Below are 21,834 nucleotides of genomic sequence, written 5' to 3'. Positions count from 1 at the left end.
TTCTAGATTTTACATTTAAACGTTAGAAACCATTTAGTACCAAAAAATGAATGATCTTGTATAATTTGTGTAGGGCAATGGATTTTCTCCAGTTTTTTCAAGTATTTCTAGCAAAATACCATAAAATTCAACTAAGATGGTCCAATCGTTCTGGCCCACAGGATTGGAGGTGTAGTATCACTTGTGTCTCTTATGCTAATATGCATACTAGTGTTCAGCATACCGTCCTTACTGTAATGAAATCCCCCCTTCTAAAACATTGTCATGTGATGCCACTTGTTTTTGTTTTTTTTTTTTGGGGGTTTCTGGTCCAACTTTGATGTATATTATATTGTTGCATTTGCATTAAAATGGATTAGGAAAGAAATCATCCAAGGGGGAAGAGTTCGAAATATTCTTTGTAACCCTACTTTTGAAGATGCAAAATTTAACCATTAAAGAAATCAAGTTGGGTGTCAATTGCATGTTCTCATTATATCTTTCTTTATTGGTTCGGATGCTTCTCGTGTTCTTTTCTTTTCTTTTTTTGATGGTTCGGTTTGACACGAGAGGGTGCACTAATATTTCATTTGGTTGCCGATGCCTTCATTGTATCTTTCTTTATTGATTCTGATGCTTCCCGCTTTCTTCTCTTTTTTTTTGCTTTTTTTTTTTTTTCGATAGTTTGGCGTAAGGATTTGAACTTGATTAGCATGAGAGAGTGCACTAGAATTTTATGCCTGATGTGTTCATTGTATCGTTATTGATACAAATTCTTTTGTCTTTCTTTTCTTTTTTGGGAAAGGTTTATACTTTACTTTTACTTTATAGAAGTTCTATACTTCCTCACATCCGGCCTTTTCAATTTAGATCAAATAATTCATTGAATATTTGATCTAGATCTGACTTCTTAGAGGATTTTATTTTTAGTTTTTATTTTACAAATTATATGAATATGAAATTTGGTATGTCTCATCATCTCAATGGGGTGTACCTAAAAAAATATTTTTTAATAAAATAAAATAACTAAAATGCTATAAAACATTTAGGGGTATTTTGATTATTTTATTTGTCGTGAGTATTTCTTTTTATAGTTTTTATGGATGCGAGTTTAAGAGAGGAGCGGACCCCCAAAATTTGAGGTCAAAATGTTTTGTAGAAAAAAATTAAACATAAAAGCAGTGTAGACTATATAACTAGTAACATTAAGGGAAGTGTACAAAAAGAATGTATAACTAGCATTATGGGAAGTATAGAACGCTTGCTTTTTTTTTTTTAGAAGTTCACGGTAGGATGCTTTGATCGGATACAATGACGTGATGAGAAGCATACGTTCCCCTTCTTCTTCTCCTTTTTCTTTCTCTTCTTTATTTCTTTTTCTTTTTTCTGTCTTTTTTTTTTCTCTTTTTTTTTTTTTTTTTTTTTTTCATTTTTTTTTTTTTTTTTTTTTTACAATATAGACCCATACCTTTTTGGTACACAAGTAACAAACACCCCATGGCGATGGGCATAAAAATGGATGGCTGGCGGTGAATTGTATTTGTGTGTGAGGAAATTTTCTGAAACTTGGCTGTAGTCAATTATATATTTTTCTTGCCCAATTGCACGTCGGCTGGTTAAGGAATTGGGGACTCTTTGTGTTATTTTTGTCTTATTCTTTTATTTTATGTGGAATGAAAATAAATTGTCTTATTGTATACGCTCTCGTATAACTTTTTTTTTTTTTTGTCATGTATACTCTCTCATATAACTATAATTATACATATTTATTGAATAAAAAAAGAGTTTATATAAGGTAGAGGCCCTAAACAATAAAATTACGTGTGTGTTAAAAAATCACAAAAAGAGGTTATTTCGATGCTGAAAAACCTTCAATTCGTTCATCTCAACCTCAAGATTTATCTACATGAGAAAAAATAGATTTTAAGTTTTGGAAATAGCGCATTTCATAACGTATTATCTAGACCGTCAATTTTCAAGTTTTTCAAGTGTATATAGATCTGCTTGATCTATACTGTTTTTTAATATTTAAATTCTAAAAGTAGAAATGAAAATAATTTTCAGGTCCTTTTGAAAATTTCTGATACTAAAACAACATATTTGAAGGTGCACCTTACTTTGCTCGTTGAAGGCCTTTGCCTTATACAAACCGCATCCTTATTAAATAGTACATACTCTCCTATAATTATAATTATATTGGACATGGTTTTGGTGAATCGGTGTGTTCCCTAGATGTCTACCTTAGATATGGACGTCAAAAAAAATGCTTTCACTATATGTTAAAATGGAAAGCAAATTCACAATCACCATTATAATTCAGATTAAAAAATCCCAAAGTTCCGGATCGAAGGGGGACACACACCTACAACTGAGTCGGCCGACACACCCAACACTTTGCTAAATATATTTACATATATTTGCATCGATGTTGACAAATACTTGGGAGTCATTTTTTTAGTTGTATGATTTGATGGGTATAAGCCTGTAGCCATCACCCAACCTAAATTATTAAAGGTAGAGTCTACGGTCTTTCTGTAATCTTATCAAATAGTGAAATATGAGGAACCACCTCTTTTGCCATTAAACTATTTTCGTTCTTAAAATGTTTCTTTAATAAAACGTTTAATCGGGGTATGAAGCCATAACCTCAAAGGTTGAACACTTTCACTGAGCAAAGGGCCTTGCTCGAATCATGTTGGAACTAAAATAGAAAGGATAAAAAAAAAAGACAGGGAAAATCATTAAAATGATAAAATCAGGTTATAACTACCTCAAAATCAAATGGTTATGACCACCCAAAAATTATGAAGGTGGCTAAATCAAACATTATGTCATCAAAGTGGTTGTTGTAATGAGATTATTTCACTCACATATTTTGTTGAGTATTTTATTTAGAGAAAATTTCTCCATACTTTTTATTTTTAGGTTTCATTTGACAAGAGATTCAAAGTTTTAAAAGATATATTGAGACATAAAAATTATAGATTTTATTTCTTATAACCCCCTAAACTAATTTAAATCTTTTTTTTAGGCCAAACAAATTTAAAAATATATGCTTTTTCTAAAATCCATCCTCCCAAATTTTTCTCTCTCTCCCCTTATACCCTTTTTCTCTCTCTCTCTTTTCCATCTCTCTCCCCTCCCGCTCTCTCTTCACATTTCAGAGAGTAAGTGAAGAGAGATAAAGGATTTGGTTGGATTTCACGGAGGTTAGAGGTTATCAAGAAGAGAGAAAGGTGTTTTGAGAAACACAGGAAGAGAGAGAGTGAGAGACACAAGAAGAGATAGAAAGAGAGGAGTTTGTAGTATATAAAGTGAAGAGAGAAAAATGATTGGGTTTAAAAAAAGCACTTCTTTTTCATATTTGTTTAGGTTAAAAAATAAGTTTAAAGTGGCTAGGGAATTAAAAGACATCTTTTAAAACTTGGGTTTATAAAGAAATGAAACCTAAAAATAAGAGATATAGAGATATTTCTCTGTATAAAAAATATTTAAAATGTCCTTGTCACTCTCAAAATGCAAAGGTATTTTAGAATAGGGTGCGGTTTGTAAAGAGCCTATCTTCAAGAAATGTGGTTTCAATACTGAAAATCTGTGATAGCCTTAAAATATATTTTTAACTTTATTTATAAGTTTTAAAGCTTAAAAAACGGTGTAGATTGACGGATCTATGAAAACTTGAAAATCTTGAAAATTGACAGTTCAAATATGCGTTACAAAATACACTATTTCCAGAACTTGAAATCCATTTTTTTCTCATGTCCATGCATCTTGATGTTGAGATGATCAATTTGAGGATATTTGGGCATCAAAATGACATCTTCTAGTGAAATTTTTGAGGTAGGTTCTATATAAACTTTTCCCTTTAAAATAACAAAGATTAATATTTATTTCGGATGCCAAACTCGCAACGAAAAGTCTTAATCAAAATTAAAGCATATTTCAGGTATAAGTATTAGAACAAGCCAGAGCATGTGTGTTATGTTGGCTCATGCAATATAATAGAGAAAATTATTAAAATACCCTGGTTCGAGATTCCATGTCCAAAACAAGCCAAATGGGTATTTCTCAACAATAAATAAAAAAGAGAAGTTACTTTTAAATCAATCACTTTGTCGATAAATTTGTTGATTTCACTATATAATGATTTTATGAGGCGGTTCGACAATCTTATTGATATTTTTTTAAAAAAAAACATAAGAAAAAAAAGGGGGGCAGTTAAGAAAGGCACACCCAATATCACAACCCTGAGGTTGTGGGTTCAGGGTGAATTGACGCGTACCATATCCAAGAAGGAAGGGATATTGTCAAAGTCCACCTAAGTTATCGACTTTTTAGCATTTTACTAATTTTCTATTGTTCAAACTCATGATTAAGTGTATTTTTATGAGATTTTTAAATTAAATTAAAAAAAATAGTCAAAATATTAAATAGTTCATCTCTTCAATGTATTTTGATAAATTTTGTTGGAAAAAGAAAAGAAGAGAAAGAGAGGAAGGAAGGGAGAATTTTTTCAGTTAATTTACTTGACAAAAGGAAAAAGAGAATCCTTAGCAAATCACCGTTTAATCGGCGATTTTTTAAAAAAATCGGGATTTTTATGGAAACAGTTTTAAACGGTGACTTTATGAAAAGGTCGGCAAAAAATCGCTTAATTTTCATAAACCTTTTTAAAACAGGTTTTTTTCATAATACAATTTAAATCAGGGAAAAAAATCGTATCTTTTTTTACCTATATATATTTTTTGAAAAATATTTTTTTTTCCTGTTTTGTCTATTGCAGTCATTACTACTTTCATACTTTTAAGAAAAAAAATTACTTCAAAAAAAAAAAACTGAAATAGAAACTTTTATCCCTACTATGTTCTTCAAAGCCAGAGTTGCAGATTGATGGTATGATTTTTTTTAAAAACTTAATCAAATAAATGCAAATTTCAGTTGTCCTTTTGGAAAATCAGTGTGTAAATGAAATACGGTTTATAGCAAATCATTTTGTAAAGTAAATCATTGCGTAAAGAAATTATATACAGGCAGATTGCTGTGATTATTTGTGATAATTGTTTTTATGAAAATACTGTGAATGGTACAAATTAAAGCTCAAAGCATAATTCTTTACTGATGAATGAGAAGCAAAGAGTGTGGCTACAAGACCAAGTAATCAATATTTTGTTTTTGATTGTGTAAACTGTAAACTTACAGGAGCAAGCAATTGTACATATAGCATTAGTTTTTCAAACTTAAGCAATTGTACATATAGCATTAGTTTCTCAAACCTAATCCGTCAGCTCTGTTTCCTCAAGAAAATAAAAAGCCTTCTTCAAACTATCTCAAATTAGAGAGAAAAGCCCTCTTCAAACTAGGCCAAATAAGCATCACATCTTCCTAAATCAGCACCTCATCTTCCTTTTCTCTCTCTAAAAATTAATTAGGGCCTATTCCATTAGGGTTCTTTTTCTCTCTCTCTAAAAAACAGTTAGGGTTCTTCTTTCTCTCTCTCTAAAAATTAGTTAGGGCTCCTTTCATTAGGGTTTGTGAAAATCATTTTCTTCTACCTTCTTCTCTCTATAAACCCTAATGACTATGAACCGAGTCATATTTTCTTCTCTTCTTTCTTCCTTCTTCTCTTTTCTTTTCTTCTTCCTATCAATTGTATGGTACTTCCTTAAGTAAATCCGTCTTACGCACAAAAAAACAAAAATTGGGTAAGAGAATATTCAAGAGGCCTATAACGATCGACATAAAGACAAGACACGCCAACTTGATATTTTGGCATTATACATCACAAAAACACATATGTAAAACCCAAATTTCCACGAACTTCTTTCAACTAAATAAATTTATAAAACTTTAACCATCGTTATGGAGTGACCATAGTTAAATAATTGTAATGAGAAATAAAAAATATTGTATTTATTTTTTAGTACCCGCTAAGTAGGAGTTATGTTTAAGTATTTAATGAATAAATTTATGGTATATTTGTCACCATACTATATTAAAGTATTTTAATGAATAAATTTATATAGTATATTTGTTTTTGTATGTAATAAGTAGATGTGATGTTTTTTAAAGTACTTAATGGGTAGATTTATATGGTACTTTTTTTGGTATATACTAATTAATTATATATTTAATATTAGATGATTAGATGAGAGTCACGAGACATCTAAATTAATTGACTTAAATATATTAGTCTAGTAAAGTTTTTATAGATGAATTAGTAATTGATGACTTTGACGTAATTTTTATTTTTTAGAATTTTTAATATTATAAATTTATATGATTTTTTGACTCCGATTTTTTGAGCCCAATCTGATATATTAGTAATATCTTTATATGAAGTATTTTTACCGATCCGTATTTTTTATCCTATTTTTTCATCCGATTTTTTAAAATAAAAACTATTTATTTTTTATTTTATGGTGAGTCAGATTTATTGATATTCCCTGACTTGCTACCTATGATATAGGGTTTCATATAAAGCAAGCCTAAAGGAAAAATGAAAACCGGGTATGCTTTCCATGTCGCTATCCAAATAATTCATGTATGAAAATATCTACTTGTCCAATCGTAATTATCTCATATCAGAGTGGACCGACAATAATGCATTAGTCTTTTGCTAAAATCGTCTTTCCTCGTATTATAGTTTTGTGCCCAAAAAAAAGAATTTAGGGTAAACTAAACATTTTTGGGTAATTAGGGTAAACTAAACTTCCCCAAATAATATTGCTTGTGACTAAAAATAAATAAAAGAGGGGATTAGTCTCATTTCCTAAAGTGAATAAATTAAGTAGAAAGATTATATACCCCCGCATGTTCATGCTCCCTTGTGAAACCCTATCTAGGAGTATGTTTTAGGACCCAAAATTTAGGATGTAACTTCCTCAATCTACTCTCCAACTTCCAAAAATAAAAATTTCATAAATTTCCTAGGCATTCTTTGGGTGCCTAAAACAATAACATCTTAAGATTGAACTAATTCAATCCAACTTAAAAAAACTCAAATCCGAAGGTCAAAATCTTTTTTACTTTATCTTACGACATACTTGTGTTAAAGGTTATAACAATAAGATATTAAGTTTACTATATTGTGGTTTACAAGATAGTGAGTTTCTTATATTGAGTTTCTTATTATGTGGGATTACAATTGTAACGAGATTTGTTTCTTAAAAGATAAATATCTTATATGAAAAAAGTTTATACAAGGATGCAACCTTGTAATATAAAACTATGGATGCACCTCAAAAATCTATCAGAAAAGGTAGTTTTAATGTTGAAAAACCCTTTGATTGATCATCCCCGACATCGAGATGGATGACCATGAAAAATAATTAGATTTTAAATCTCTGAAATAGTGTATTTTACAACATATTATTTATACCGTCAATTTTTAAGATTTTCATATGTTTATAGAACTACTTGATTTTAATCATTTTTGAAATTTTAAAATTTATAATTAGATATAAAAATAGATTTTGAGATAATCCTAAAAACATTTTACATCAAAATTATATACCATGATAAAATTTGAAGGTGCCTCTACAGCTACGGATGCATCTATATGCCAATTGCACCGTCTTATATTGAGTTTCCTATTATGTGCGATTACAATTGTAATGAGATTTGTTTCCTAAAAGACAAAAATTGTAGCTTTATAAATCTACGGTAAACCAGTGTAATCTTTTATAAAGGAGAATCTAGGTTACGGGTGTAGGCATCATTGCGGACCACATACATTTTGTTGTTTCATGTTTCTCTCTTTTCTCTATATTTCTTTTATTACAAATTCTACAACTCGTTAATGATTCTGAAGTGAACCTCAAAGTTTTAGATGGAAAAATCCTCCCTAACTTGGTCAAGTTTCAGATGGAGAAATCGTCCCTAACTAGGTCTTTTAGAGGTGGGAGTAAGTTTACAAGTGCTCCTGCGGGAGCACCGTGGGAGTACTCACTGCAACCTTGCAAATCAACACTTTACTAACCAACCGTTGCAGTAGATCTCACCGGAACGCTGAATTTGCTTGAATCTAAACTAGCCGTTGAAACCAAAAGTGCAGAGATGATGAAATCTGTAACCGTTGAAATTCAAAAATCCCCTTCTCTCAGGACCCCTTCAATACTAATGCTATTGCTTAGTTTTGAAGAATAGATAGATAAAACCAGGAGAAAAATGGAGTTACAGGAGATGCAGGAGCTGAGATCAAGAGCTAATGAGCTCCTCTTAAGAGAAGAATGGAAGGATTGCATCCATGTCTACTCAAAATACATAGCTCTATGTGACGGAAAGATAAGTAACAAAGCCCAAGATACCTCAGATCAGGAGGATTTAAAGCTCAAGAAATCACTGTGTCTTGCTCTATCGAATCGAGCAGAGGCAAGGCTCCGATCAAGAGACTTTGTCTCAGCTTTACAGGACTGTAGCAGGGCATTGCAGATGGATAAAACCCATCTTAAAACCCTAGTTTGCAAGGGAAAAATCTCGTTGGAAATCGATCACTACTCTGAAGCTTCTGAATGCTTTCAAAAAGCTTTGACCCATCAGACCTGCAACAACCAAGATGAGGTTCAAAAGCTCTTAGAGAGAAGTCGAAGGCTTGAAACCCAGTCAAGAACAGGGGTGTATGATCTTTCAGATTGGGTATTGGGCAAGTTTCGAGGTAAAGCCCCTGAATTAGCTGAGTATTTGGGCCCAATACAGGTTCAAAGATCTTATAACAGTGGTGGAGGAAGAGGACTGTTTCTGACTAAGAATGTGGATACAGGAACTTTGCTATTTGTATCGAAGCCTACAGCGATGGGGCGAGCCATCTTGCCTGAATCAGGAGACCATGAATCTGCTAGGCTCATAATGTGGAAGGATTTTGTTGAAAAGGTCCACGAATGCATTTCAAAATCTGAAAAAATCAGGAAAATGGTGTATTCTTTAGCAGCTGGTGAAGAAGAAGAAAACTTGGTGGTTCCTGATATGGAGCTCTTTAGGCCTGATTCCGAAAACCCACTTCATGTTGAGCAAGAAACAAGCATAGACATGGATAGAATCATGAAGATACTGGATGTGAATTCCCTGACAGAAGATGGGTTATCTGTAAAAAAGCTTGGAAGGCTAGGTGAGGACAGTTATGGAGTTGGGTTATGGATATTGGCCTCTTTTATCAACCATTCCTGCAACCCCAATGCAAGGAGGGTTCATATAGGGGACCGAATGCTTGTTCATGCCTCGAGGGAGATCAGAGCAGGGGAAGAGGTGAGATTCAGCTATTTTGATGTGCTTTTGCCATTAACAAAGCGAAGAGAGTTCTGCAAGAATTGGGGCTTTCTCTGTGAGTGTGATCGATGCAGGATCGAGGAGGGTTGCATCGATGAGATGTTAGAGTTAGAGAGAGAATATGAGAGTGGGTTAGATCCCGGTGAGGTGGTGGTCAAAGTGGAGGAGCTGATTTTGAAGGGGAGGAGAGAGAAAGGGTGGGGGAAGAGAGAGAGATGGTTTTTTAGGGCTAGTTTTTGGGAGGTTTATTGGAGGGTTTTAGAGTCAGAGAGGTTGATGAGAAAGTGGGGTAGGATAATTCCTTCACCTCAAAGCCTGGTTGATGATGCAATAATGATTTTTGGGGATGAGAGAGTTTTGAGGATGGCTAAAGAGGAGTTGAAGAAGGTAGGGGGAGAGAAAGGAGTGAGAGTATGCAGGGGATTGTATGGGAAGATAATGAAGAAGAAGCAAGCCATGAGAGCACTTCTAGAGCTCAGCTTGTGTGATGAGAGTGAAAAGAAGGTGAAGTTGGGTGATTGAGAGTTAAGAGTGAGTTATTTACCACGCTGGGAATTTGAAATTTCAGCTACCATGGTTTAAGCAAATGAGGTTCTCTCCTTAACCAGGTAGATCGAAGTAGGACTCTGTGCCTTGTTAGGCTATTTATTTGTGTCTATATTAGAACAAAAAGAAAAAGAAAAGCGAGGACATTTATTTGTGGCCATTCTTCAATTAAATTTTCAATGAATAAGCTCTCTCTCTCTCTCTCTCTCTCTCTCTCTCTCTCTCTTAAGGTTTTCTCTCTTTAACCAGCTAGATAGAAGTAGGACTTTGTGCCTTGTGAGGCTATTTATGTGTTTGCATGAGAAAAAAGAAAGATAGAAAAGAGGCCATTAATTTGTGAAAAGTTTATATAAATGCGAGGTTCTAAACAATCAAATTCGGGCACACCTCAAAAATTTCACTAGAAGAGGTTTTTTTGATACCCAAATATCCTCAAATTGATCATTTCGACCTTAAGTGTATGGACATGAAGAAAAAATAGATTTCAAGTGTTGAAAATAGTGCAACTTGTAATACATTTTTCGACAATCAATTTTCCAAGGTTTCATAGACTTGCTCGATCTACACTATTTTTTAAGCTTTAAATTTTATAATTAGAAGTGAAAATATATTTTAAAGCTATCTCAAAGATTTCTAATATTGAAACCATATTTCTTAACACTATTTGAAGGTCCGCTTTACTTTAATTGTTTAGAGCCTTGGCCTTATACAAATTGCACCCTTCTTCAATTCAATGTTCAATGAATAACTTATCTCTCATAAGGTTTTCCCTCTTTAACTAGGTATATAAAAGTCAGACTTTGTCCCTTGTGAGGCTATTTATTTGTGTTTACATTTGAAAAAAGAAAAGAGGCCATTTATTTGTGACCATTCGTCAATTCATTTTCATTTTGCAAAACTATGGTTGCAATGGTTTTGAGAACCCTCATTGAATCTTCTAAATATAGGTAAAAAGAAGGGTGATTTTCATTTGCTCTGGGTTTTAAGTTTGGAAAAGCTTCATAAAAGGTGTCAACCTTATACTGTACGAGTAATATGCAATTAAAAAACCTACTAGAGAAGGTTGTCCCTATGCTGGAAAACCTTCAAATCGTTCGTCTCAACCTCAAGATTCAGACATAAAAAAAAAGGAATTTTTAGCCCTAAAAATAATTCATCTTCAAACACATTGCCCGGACCCCCACCCATTTTCAAGATTTTAAAGTTGTTTATAGATTTACTTCATTGTCACCATTTCGGAAAATTTAAATTTTATAGTTGGGGACAACAATAGATTTGCATATCATCGCAAGGCTTTGCGACACCAAAATTGCGTTTTCAGCATAGTGTTAAAGTGCACCTTACACCTTTAAGTTTTGAGCTATATGTGCATAAAGCCTAAATCCTTTGAGAAGATAGGATGGTTCTCATCTATTTGATGATGTACTAATGACTTTATGGATTGATCTGTTGGAAAATTAAGTAGTTTAAACTAGCAATCCCAGTCTATGTTGTGCAGTGAACAATATGTTTTGAGTAAACAAGAATGTCAAAGCCAGGAAAATATTTTGTCGGGCCTTATGGAAACTGCAACATTGGTCCGCCCTTCTCCATTTTTGGGGGCCTTAGGGACATTGCCCCAAACTTTTCTGTAGATATACCCTTAGTCCCGACGTAGAAGCCCATGAGAAAAAAAAACAAAAATAAAACAGTGAAAAGGGGCTCTCTTTTGTATTTGATAAGCACATGTCCATTTCACTAGTAGCTGAAACTGGCCCTCTAAGAACTCAAGATAATTTTTTCTTTTTAAAAAAAATATGTTTATTTTGATGATAATAACGATGAGGATAACAATGCAATTTACCGAAATCGGGCTGAGCAAATACTAAGACCAAATCATTTTTCATTCTTACAAAGGACGACAACAATCACTACATTTTGTCTCCCAAAAACAATTTTATATTATCTTTTCAAAAATAATAATTTCTATTATGGAATTGTGAGAAGTTTTGACAAAAAATTTCATTGGTTGCCTATCCAATCTTTTTACTTAAGCTTGGGACGGGTTAAGGGAAAGTTTAAGATCATTTTATATTCTTTTTCCCTAATTTCTTTTACTCTATTCTTCTATCGGACCAAATAATTTTAGCACGAAACACATACCTAAAGCTCCCAAAATGAGGGAGGGTGGATATTGTTCCGGTCAAATCTCTTCCCCTAAATGATAAAAGGCATTTTCATCTCACACATTATTTTTGAACAAATGCATATTGGATCTTGGTGGAATTGCTTGGACCATGGTAGGAACTCACCTCAATTAATTGAAGCAATTATTACCTTTTGCTACATTTATAAAGCACACGGGGAAAGGTTGTTTTGTACTTAATGGGTTGCACATTGAGTTCAGTGCATGTGATTAAAGTGGAAGCACCAATATAGCTAATGCAAGTGTCGTCGTTCAATTATGTTCAGTGTGCTACAGAATCGTTGAGGTTTTCGGTTCATTGTCTTGGAATGAGGCAATAGGCGTGGTAATCGACCCGGCTCCAACCCGGGGTAGACCCGACCCTAGTCTGGATATGTGTTCAAGAACCGGACCTCACATATTGGGTATGGTCTCGGTCTATGTGGATCCGATTCGAATAGTGTTATTATATAAATAATATTTAATTAATATTAAATAAATATAATTAATATATTTTTAATTATAATATTTAAATAATATATGCTATATATTTAACATAACATTTAGAATATTTAAATATAAATTTGGTTTATGTTTGGGTCGGGTCCAGGTCCGAATTTTTTCTTTCAGGTCCATCCGTACGTTCCCGACCCGCTGCCGATCCTAAGAGGGAAAAATGCAGAGAAAGGCCGAAAATTTTAAAATTGAAAAAATTTCTACCAAGTCGGTGTTTCGTCCCGCGGATATTTCTCTTACTCCGACAGAAGGCCGAAACCGAAATTCCCCTGACATTTCGGGTAAAGCGGCACCACCAAACTGCCGAAAAGACATAAATACCCCGCAAAAAAGTGAGGTCAAGTACGGAGGCGCGCGTTCTTGAAATTCGATCTCATCCATGGATCAACGGCGTACACCGCTTTAATTTGACACGTGGCAGCGGATCAGATACCTCTACATCTATAAATATATTATTCTATTCCTCATAAGACCCTCTGATTTTCCTTTTTCTCAGGCGGTTGGTGGTTGCGTTCTCTTTCCCCCTGAAATTTGAGGTAACAAGAATTTTTCTTTTTTCTTACATTTCTTTTTTTATTTTCGGTCGAATATGCATCTTTTCTTTGTATTGTTTAGGGTTATTCATTGGTTTTTTTTTTTTTGGATTATTTTTTGTGAATAAAATCGTGACTTTGCTCGGACTTATGTTGGGGATGATTTAGGTGTTGTGATCTTTGAATTTGGTTGGTATTATTTTATCCTGGTTTTCTGAAGAGTGCTTCATGCATTCCAATCTGAGAGTGAAACTCAGGATTCTTCTTTTCTTTTTTTTGTTGTTGTATTTGATGCGATTTTTTTATTAGATATCTAGGTTGGGTATTAGATGACTGATTCAAGATCACATATATGGGTTTGTTTTTGGTTAAATTTTAAGATCACGTATGTTTTTTTTTCCCCTGTAATCAGAATACATTCATTAAGAGATTCAATCAGGCTTAACGGAATATAGTTAATTGAGCCACATGATTTTAGTCTTTGGTAAATTGAGAAGGATGGTTTGAAGCAGGTTAAAACCCAGATTGTTGAGGTGGATGATACACCCCACATGTTCGTGTTGGATCGCTGGATCGACAATCCAGATGGCTCTGAATTAGCGATCCAGAAAAATAAATTCAAACCTAAAAATAAAGTAAAAATTAAAATTGGGGTATACGGGGTGGGGATTTATGGGGCGATTCCCAATCCGTGTTTCAAGAGATGCTTGAAAGATAATGACACTTGGAAAAGGTGAATAGGATGGGGTATTTTTGGAGTTCCTGAGAAATTCATGAATAGTGAAAACCAAATAATTTTATACTAAATAGCTTCTTAGAACTTTGAATAGGACCATAAGTTGATTTATGGGTGTGTTTTTCTTGCTTTACAAGGCTCTTCAGAGGATTTGTTAAGGGTATGATTCATCTTCATGCAAAAGATAAGCTTTATTATTGCTTTGTTGAAAATGGCAATTTTGATAAGCAATATATTATTGCGATGCCTTGATTCTGCATCTTTTTTTTGTCTTGATATGTTCTTGAACTAATTGTTGCTTTTGTTGGTTTTAAATTTTGAAAAAGATTATACATCTAGGTCCACCGCGAAATTAGGTATTTCAGAACCTCGAGAAAAATTAGTTAGGGGAATCGTTTTATCTGAAAATTTTAATGTAGTCTCTGACTCAAGCTTTAAATAACGCTGAGTCAAATAGCTTTTGGGTTCTTAAGAACCTGGATCTTCTATCCTTCAAATTTTTGGTTCAGAGTTTGTATTTGATAGGAAATTGAGGAGCGTTATTTGAGCTCGAAATCATTTCTTTTTTAGTGGAATTGATGAAAATGGTTTTTAATTATTAATATTTTAAATCCAGGAGATCATCTTTGACCTGGATCGTCTCAATCTATTTTGTAACTTTTTTTCTTGTTTTTTTGATTGGCTGTTTTAAGTGTATTTGGTTGAATAATGAGTGAATGCCTTTGCATTATTAAATCATGGAGGAAACTCTTATCTTGGGAACAAATCTTGAATGGTCCACTAGACCAACAGTTTCTTGATTGGTCATTCATCTATGCAGTTCCAGTGCAACAAGGGAAGCTAGGCGAAGCCATCAGTCCTTGTATCCCTCTCTCCTCGTATCTCTTATCACTCAGTTTCATGTCAGATCTAGACATCCAGGTTCCAGGCGTATTCGGTAAGTCTTCTCCACATCTCTATGCATTTCTGTAAGTCTATTCTCTAGCTCTCATTGATATTGGTTTTTTCCATGTGACGGCGACATGCGTGTCTGTGTTGAGGAGAATCCTATGCACCAATGTTTTTGACACGCGTGTCGACACGAGGTGCAAATGGACTTGGAATACATGTGATATATGTCTCTCTGCAAATTTTCCTTTTTTTTTGTTTTTTATAAGTATCATGGGCCTACATTGGCGAAACAAGATACACATGTCGGAGTTGCAAGATGTGTATCCAAACAATTGGGCCTCCGTTTCTATGATCTTGCCATGTTCTTTTATTTTGACTAGCATATTCCATTTATTTAAGTTAAGACTTTACAATTAAAAAGGCCACATTGATCTTTATATACAAAAATGTATAGGCATGTATGTATGTACAGATGTGTCATATTGGACTTGGCAAAACATTGGTAGGTTAGTCAGATTCAATTCGAACACTGATTCCTGCATCCATGTCCTTGTAACAATTGGTTTTTTGGTATTTGTGGATTATATACAGATCCTTTCGCTGATGCATTGGGGGAAGATTCAGGAGCAGGCACAAAGGACTATGTTCATGTTCGTGTTCAGCAGCGGAATGGACGCAAGTGCCTGACCACAGTGCAGGGAGTGAAGAAAGAGTTCAATTACAATAAGATTCTCAAAGACTTTAAGAAGGAATTCTGTTGCAATGGCACTGTGGTCCAGGACAAAGAGCTAGGCCAGGTCAGAAAAATGTTCCATATTTCAGAGAGAGATTACACTCTCTCTCTCCTCCCCTCCCTCCTAAACTGTGTAATTTTCTTGCTAAATGCAGGTGATACAATTGCAAGGGGACCAGAGGAAGAATGTATCCAACTTTCTTGTTCAGGTAACCAAGAATGCCTTACTCTCTGTTTTTCTTCCAGTTTTATATTGGAAGCCCCTATGATCCTCTCCCCATGGAGTGGTCCTGTGTTTTCTTTGTTCATTTTATTGCTATGCATGCATGTGTTGTTCTGCTCCGTTTTCTTTTTCTTTTTTTCTATTTCTAAATATCCTCGTAATTCCTCCATTGAAAATCCAATTGGTACTGCAAGCCGGAGATATTTTTTAGGTTATCAAATGATACATAGTGCAATATGGTCGGAACAAGCAAGATTATTTTTTCTGGACTTTTTGGAGTTTATATAATTATCTGGTGTTTTGGCAGGCTGGTATTGTGAAGAAGGATAACATAAAGATCCATGGGTTCTGAGAAGAGATTGGTTGCTCCCCAATTCTCAAATGTCAATGCGTATGTGCACTCAAATACTATGAATAGTACCTGAATATTGGTGGAGAGTAGGGATCTCTTCTTTTCCATTTCTTTTGTTTTTATTGCTTTTTCTTGTTCTTGTTACCTGTGTGTTGACTTGAGACAGTAATACATAAATGAAAGCATCTTAGTTTACTTAACTACTTGGATTCGCAGTTTCCTACCTCACCCTTGTTTTATCATCATTATTATTGGATTTTGCGGTTCTCCTACCTCCCTCCTCTCTCTCTCTCGATTTTCAGTGGTTCGGAATTGGTCAGATCGTTGGAATGAGCATAGTTAGCAAAATTGGGGAATGGAAATATATCAGAAAAGTAAAATATCGGTAATAGATTGGTTTTGATCTGAGAAATCGGAGGCAAAAAATCAGGTTAAAATACAAATTGTCAAAAATTAGGTAAAGCTAAAGAATTGAGAATATTTTGGATTTGGCTCAAAAAAAGTGTGGAAATTTAGATATATAAAAATGATATAATATTATGATTTGAAATTTTTTATTGACTTGTCTAAATATGCAATATATACAGCAACAATATTGCCTACTTTATTGTGACAACATAAAATACAATTTATTGGGACCATATAATGAAACAATAACAAAACAATAACAGTAAACACAAGAACTACATTAATAATTTATCCCAAAAAATAACTATATTAGCAAATAGTATGAACTGTAAAACAAGGTATGGGATCCTTGTTCGAAAATAAAAAATAAAAAAAATGCTGGATTATAGTTAACTAAAACACCAAAACCCAAACTCAAAAATATGAAACAATGGTCCATCCCCAAAATGGTATTTGTACACAAAAATTTGAAAATTTGAAACTTCTGTATACAGAGAAGGCGACTAAATGCATAAGTAAAATCTAAATATTTTAATTTCAATCTAAATTCCTAGCTGTCTAAATCTTTAATAGTTACTAAATCTCCATCTTTCTCTTTTTAATGATTTCATGGATTTAGAGAAGAATACGATTTTTCAGTAGGTTAATTTACCTCTTCCTCTTATTTTATGATTTCATGGATTTAGAGAATAAGATTTTTTATTGGGTTAATTTACCTCTTTCCCTTATTTAAGATATAGGGTTGTTTTTATAGATTAGTTTTTGGGGTAATAAAATTTTTTATTCAGTCTTTTGTTAAATCAAGATTCTTAATTTACTAGGAATGGAATTTTTAAGTTGGAGGAAGAAATTTTCTTGAAAAGCTTTTTGAAAAAAAAACCAAAGTACTAAGGGAATGGAAGTTTCTATCGTTTTCATTAAAAGTTATAATTTTTGAAGATCTTTTGAAAAGGTCGAAGTACTAATAGGATATCAAAAAATTAGAGATTTTTTGAAAAAAATCATGTTTTAATAAGATACTTGCTGCGGAATGAGATTATCCATATCTTGTTTAATGATTGGTAAGGAAATCGTTTCTCTTGGTCATTTTTCTCTTGTTTAATGATCAAGAACGATAACCTCTCTGATAACCTCTTTCTTAGTTCAAATGAAATTATGTAGATCTTATTTTTAGGTTTCATTTCTATGTAGACGTAGAGTTTTAAAACCTATATGACAATATACAAATTTTATTTTTTATATCTTCTAACTCTTTTAAATCCATTTTATTTATATTTACTTTATATCTTTTGCCCAAACAAATTAAAAAATACCTCCTTTTCTAAATCCACTCTCTCTCTCCATGGGTTTCTCTCTCCCTAAAGTGCAGCTATGCGTTTTCCAGGTTTGGAGTTTTGGGGCTAGAAGAGTTAGTTTCAGGGGAAAATGCTAGAGGCTTAGGCATGTGATTGGGGCTTTCAACGGTGATAAAAGATTCATCGATGAGAGGAGAGAGAACTTTTGCAGAGTCCCTCTCTATGTAACCCACCTGTTGTCCACTCATGTTGAGGACTTTAAAAGCGTTTGGGTCATATGGGTTGAGGGGTTCTCTCACTAAACCCACCATTTCGACCTCGTTAATAGTGCCCGTGTAATGTTTCTGGCCCACTATGTTAACTATGACAAAACCCACCATGAAAGCTTCAAAGGTGGAGGATGACAAAACCCACCATGAAAGTTTCAAAGGTGGAGGCCATGCTTTCTAAGCTGTTCTCTTCGTCACAGTCCCCCATTAACCGAGAACGTTTTAACTAGAAAACTAGAGAGAGAGAGGGGGAAAGGGAGGGAGGGGTTCAAAACCTAGAGAGAGAAGCAATATAACCCAGAAAAAGAAGAGGAACAGGGGGTGACTGTAATAGGTAGAGAGAGAAGAAAAATGTAAAAAAGTAGATAAATCTAAAATTTTTCAATCCTTTTAAACAAAAAACATAAAACATTTCACTTCTAGGAAGTTGTTATTGTATGAGCAGCCGATAGTTCCTCCATTGTAGTCATGGGGAGACAGAATGAACAAAAATAAGAGAAGTTTGGAGAATATGAAGAGAGAGAGAAAAGATATGGTTTAAAGAACATGTCTTTTGCATATTTGTTTGTACTAAAATAGATTTAAAGTGGGTGAAGTTAGTTAGGAAGTTAGAAGATAGGTTTTAAAACCTTGGTTTATTAAAAAATGAAACTTAAAAATAACGGGTACCGAGATATTTTTTCAATTATGTTCTCATCTAGTAAGTTAAACGAATTCATCACATGCAATGACGTATAAAGGAATCATTTCTCCGAGAAAAAAATATATAGGGGAAAATATGAGATTATCTACAAAGAGATCATTTATCTTTTGTACAAAGCCAGAGTTATACTCATTCATTAGATGTCAAGTTGGATGGCTTGAGGTGAATCAGTGAGTTTGATAATTCTTTTTTTTTTTTAGAACTTCATGTCTAAACAATAACACTCTTACAACCACCCATTTTGAAATCTAAGAGACATGAATGATTGTGACCTCTTTATACAAAAGGTAAATAATTTTTTAGTAAACAATACCTCAAAGATGCAGTTAGCATGCGGCCAAGATCACACATGTACAAATGTGAGCTTGGCAATAAATATATATTTTTAATATAATTTGATTAGAGAGTATATAATACTTAACATGGGAATCATGAATATAAATAAATTTTAAAAACTAAAAATAATAATTATATTAAAAATATTTGAACCATTAGTTACAATTATATTTAGATGGAGTACCTATTTACGTCCGTTTTTATGATGGATGCTTTATACCGGTCCAGCCCCCATGAAACAATTGCTCATCCCTTAAAACATGACCCATTTGGGTTCCCAGCTTCCATGACGCCCAGTTCCATGACGTTTTTGATTAGAGGTTGGAATGCAATCATGCCTCTTGTTTAACTCTTACTACTCCCGAAGAGAAAAGGAGCACATTCAAGTTAATTTTCATAAATTCAGAATGAAATAAACAGCTCTTTATTAATTTTTGCATTTTTAATGTTGTGATGGAGAGTCATGTGAGAAGAGAGCATTCTACATGGCACACCGGTGTGTTCATGTTATCTTTACATGAGGAAACATGGCTCCTAGGCGTCATCATCGTTTCACTTGTCATGATGGTTGGATATACTTTATGGGATTGTCTAGACCGTTATAATCATTTTTATCTCTTAAATTTTAAAATAAGTGGTGGTAAGAATGTCATTGAATAAACATAAAGTTCTAAAAAATAAATTTTCAAATTTCGTGACTCGCCCCGCACCATCAAATTTGACATCTAATGAGTAAGAATAATTGTGACCTCCATATATACAAGATAAATAGTCTTTTTGTAGACAATCCGTTAAAGGTTCACATGCCTCCCAACTACTCATAATGAAATAAATAGCTCTTTACATCTCGTGATGAATCATTGCATGCAGCCAGTCATTCAAAAAGCGGATTACCTAGCGCCTAGGTGGCTGCCGGTCAAAGAGGCCTGGCGCATCGCCCAGGCCTATGCGGCCAAACTGGGCAGCCGCCTAAGCGGTATGGAACTTGCCTAGCCTAGCGCCCAGCTTTGAGCGGCCGCCGAGGGCTTGCGCCCCGCCCAGAGGCAAAAATGGGTTTCGGTGGAGACATTTTTTGTCTATTTTTTTTATACTAAAGAGCCAAAAATTTGGGTTTTAAGTTCATTTGAAACCTAAAACTTATTGGAGCCCTTTTTAGAGAAAAAAAGCCCCAAAAAACTAGTTTTTAGTGAATTCTTTAAGATCGAAGGGTTTCTCAAAGTTAACAAAAATTGATCAAAACATCATCCATTGATATTAGATTTAATTTTTGATGTTTTGCAAATCTATTTAGGGGTTTTGTAGAACATTTTGAGTTTCTAAAACATCTTTGAGGTGGAAGTTTGAAGATTGAGCAATCAAACTCAAAGTAAGTGATTTTTTTCATTGGTTTAGTAAATTGCATTATTTTTTAGATGTCTTCTTCGGGATCTAATAGGATTGGTGATCCTGGTTGGAAATATAACTACAACCTAGATCCTAATGATAAAAATTGTATAAGATGCAAGTTTTGTGATAAAGATATAAAATGGAGCATAAACCGGTTCAAGAAACATCTTGCCGGTATCAGGGGGATGTTGCCCCATGTAAAAAGAGTTCTACTGTTGTTAAAGAGGAAATAAACAATTTTTTTAGCATGGTAAAAATGAAAAAAGATTAGAGATTTTCCTTTATAGTAGAGATTAGGTCTGGGGTTCGAGTTAATTATGATGATGATAATAGTGATGTGGAAATGATTGGAGAGGGATGTCAAAAGGTTGAACAATCCATTATTAGGGGAAAGGGGAAGGGAGTTGTAATTGCTTTTGGTTTTGGTTCTGGGACTAAAAAGCCTCGGGTTAGAGACCCTATAGATAGTTTTTTACCTCAACCTGACCTTGAGGTTGTAGGAGAGAAAATAAAGAAACAAACCACCATTGAAAATAGAATCAAGAAGGAATAGAGAAATAGAGCTGCTTATTATCTTGCTAGATGGTTTTATGAGCAGGATGTTCATTTCAATACAACTCGGTTAAGCAGCTTCTATGCCGCGGTAGAGGCAATTAGCCAATTTGGCCCTGAGATGAAACCCCTAATCCCATATGAGCTTTCAAAGCTTTTTTTTAAAAAAGTGATGAGTGTCACGAAGGAACCTGTAGAAGTTAAGAATGATGCATGGGCTCAATATAGGGTTTCTATTATGACTGATGCTTGGAGTGATAGGAAGAGAAGAAGTAATATGAATTTGCTTATGAATTGTCATTTAGGGACTGTTTTTTTGAAGTCTATTAATACCTCTTATCAGATCCATGGTGCCCATTACATATTTCAAGTTATAGAGAAGGGAATCAAGGAGGTTGGGGAGCATCTTGTTGTTCAGGCTGTCACAGACAATCTTGCTCATAATATTGTTGCAGCTAATTTGTTACGCATAGTTTATCCTATAACCTTTTGGACATCATGTGTAGCATATTGTATATACCTCATGCTTAAAGCTCTTGGCAGTTTAACCAAGATATCAGGTGCAGTGAAGAAGGCCAAATTAATTACAAATTTCATTTATATCAACCATCTCACCCTCAGCATGATGCGTAGTTTTACAAAGAAGAAAGAGATTGTGAAGCCTGGGGTCACAAGATTTGCGATCTGGTACTTATGCCTAGATAGCATACATTCAAGGAGAGTGCACTTGAGGCAGATGTTTACCTCGGATGACTAGAAGGCATGCAAGTAGACTAAAGATCAGGTTGGGAAGAAGATGAGAGATATTATCCTTTCTAAAGCTTTTTGGCAAGGGGTGAAAAGCGTTTAAGGTATTTTTTCCTCCTATCAAAGTCATTCGCATGGTTGATTGATAGTGACAAGCCTTTTATGGGCTACATATATGAAGCTATGGAGAAATGCAAAAGAGAG

At 33.9% G+C, this 21,834-nt stretch overlaps 2 protein-coding genes across 2 annotated transcripts; both read left to right on the top strand.

Moving 5' to 3' along the window:
* Positions 1-7,694: 7,694 nt before the first annotated feature.
* SDG35 (SET domain protein 35) lies at positions 7,695-9,987 on the top strand. The gene has a single exon (XM_006827253.4). The coding sequence runs from the start codon at positions 8,146-8,148 to the stop codon at positions 9,760-9,762; it is 1,617 nt and encodes a 538-aa protein (XP_006827316.1). The 5' UTR covers positions 7,695-8,145; the 3' UTR covers positions 9,763-9,987.
* A 2,957-nt stretch (positions 9,988-12,944) lies between these two features.
* On the top strand, positions 12,945-16,134 carry LOC18422034 (protein translation factor SUI1 homolog 2). The gene is made up of 5 exons (XM_006827252.4): positions 12,945-13,002; positions 14,556-14,672; positions 15,218-15,423; positions 15,515-15,568; positions 15,890-16,134. Exons 2-5 carry the CDS (start codon positions 14,636-14,638, stop codon positions 15,932-15,934), a joined length of 342 nt encoding a protein of 113 aa, XP_006827315.2. The 5' UTR covers positions 12,945-13,002; positions 14,556-14,635; the 3' UTR covers positions 15,935-16,134.
* Positions 16,135-21,834: the final 5,700 nt, after the last annotated feature.

The sequence above is a fragment of the Amborella trichopoda genome, chromosome 4 (genome assembly GCF_054954075.1).
Source record: "Amborella trichopoda isolate Santa Cruz 75 chromosome 4, AtrichopodaSantaCruz75HAP2 v2.0, whole genome shotgun sequence".
Lineage (NCBI taxonomy): Eukaryota > Viridiplantae > Streptophyta > Magnoliopsida > Amborellales > Amborellaceae > Amborella > Amborella trichopoda.
Note: the sequence above shows the minus strand (reverse complement) of the source record. Positions and strands in the feature narration are given on the sequence as shown.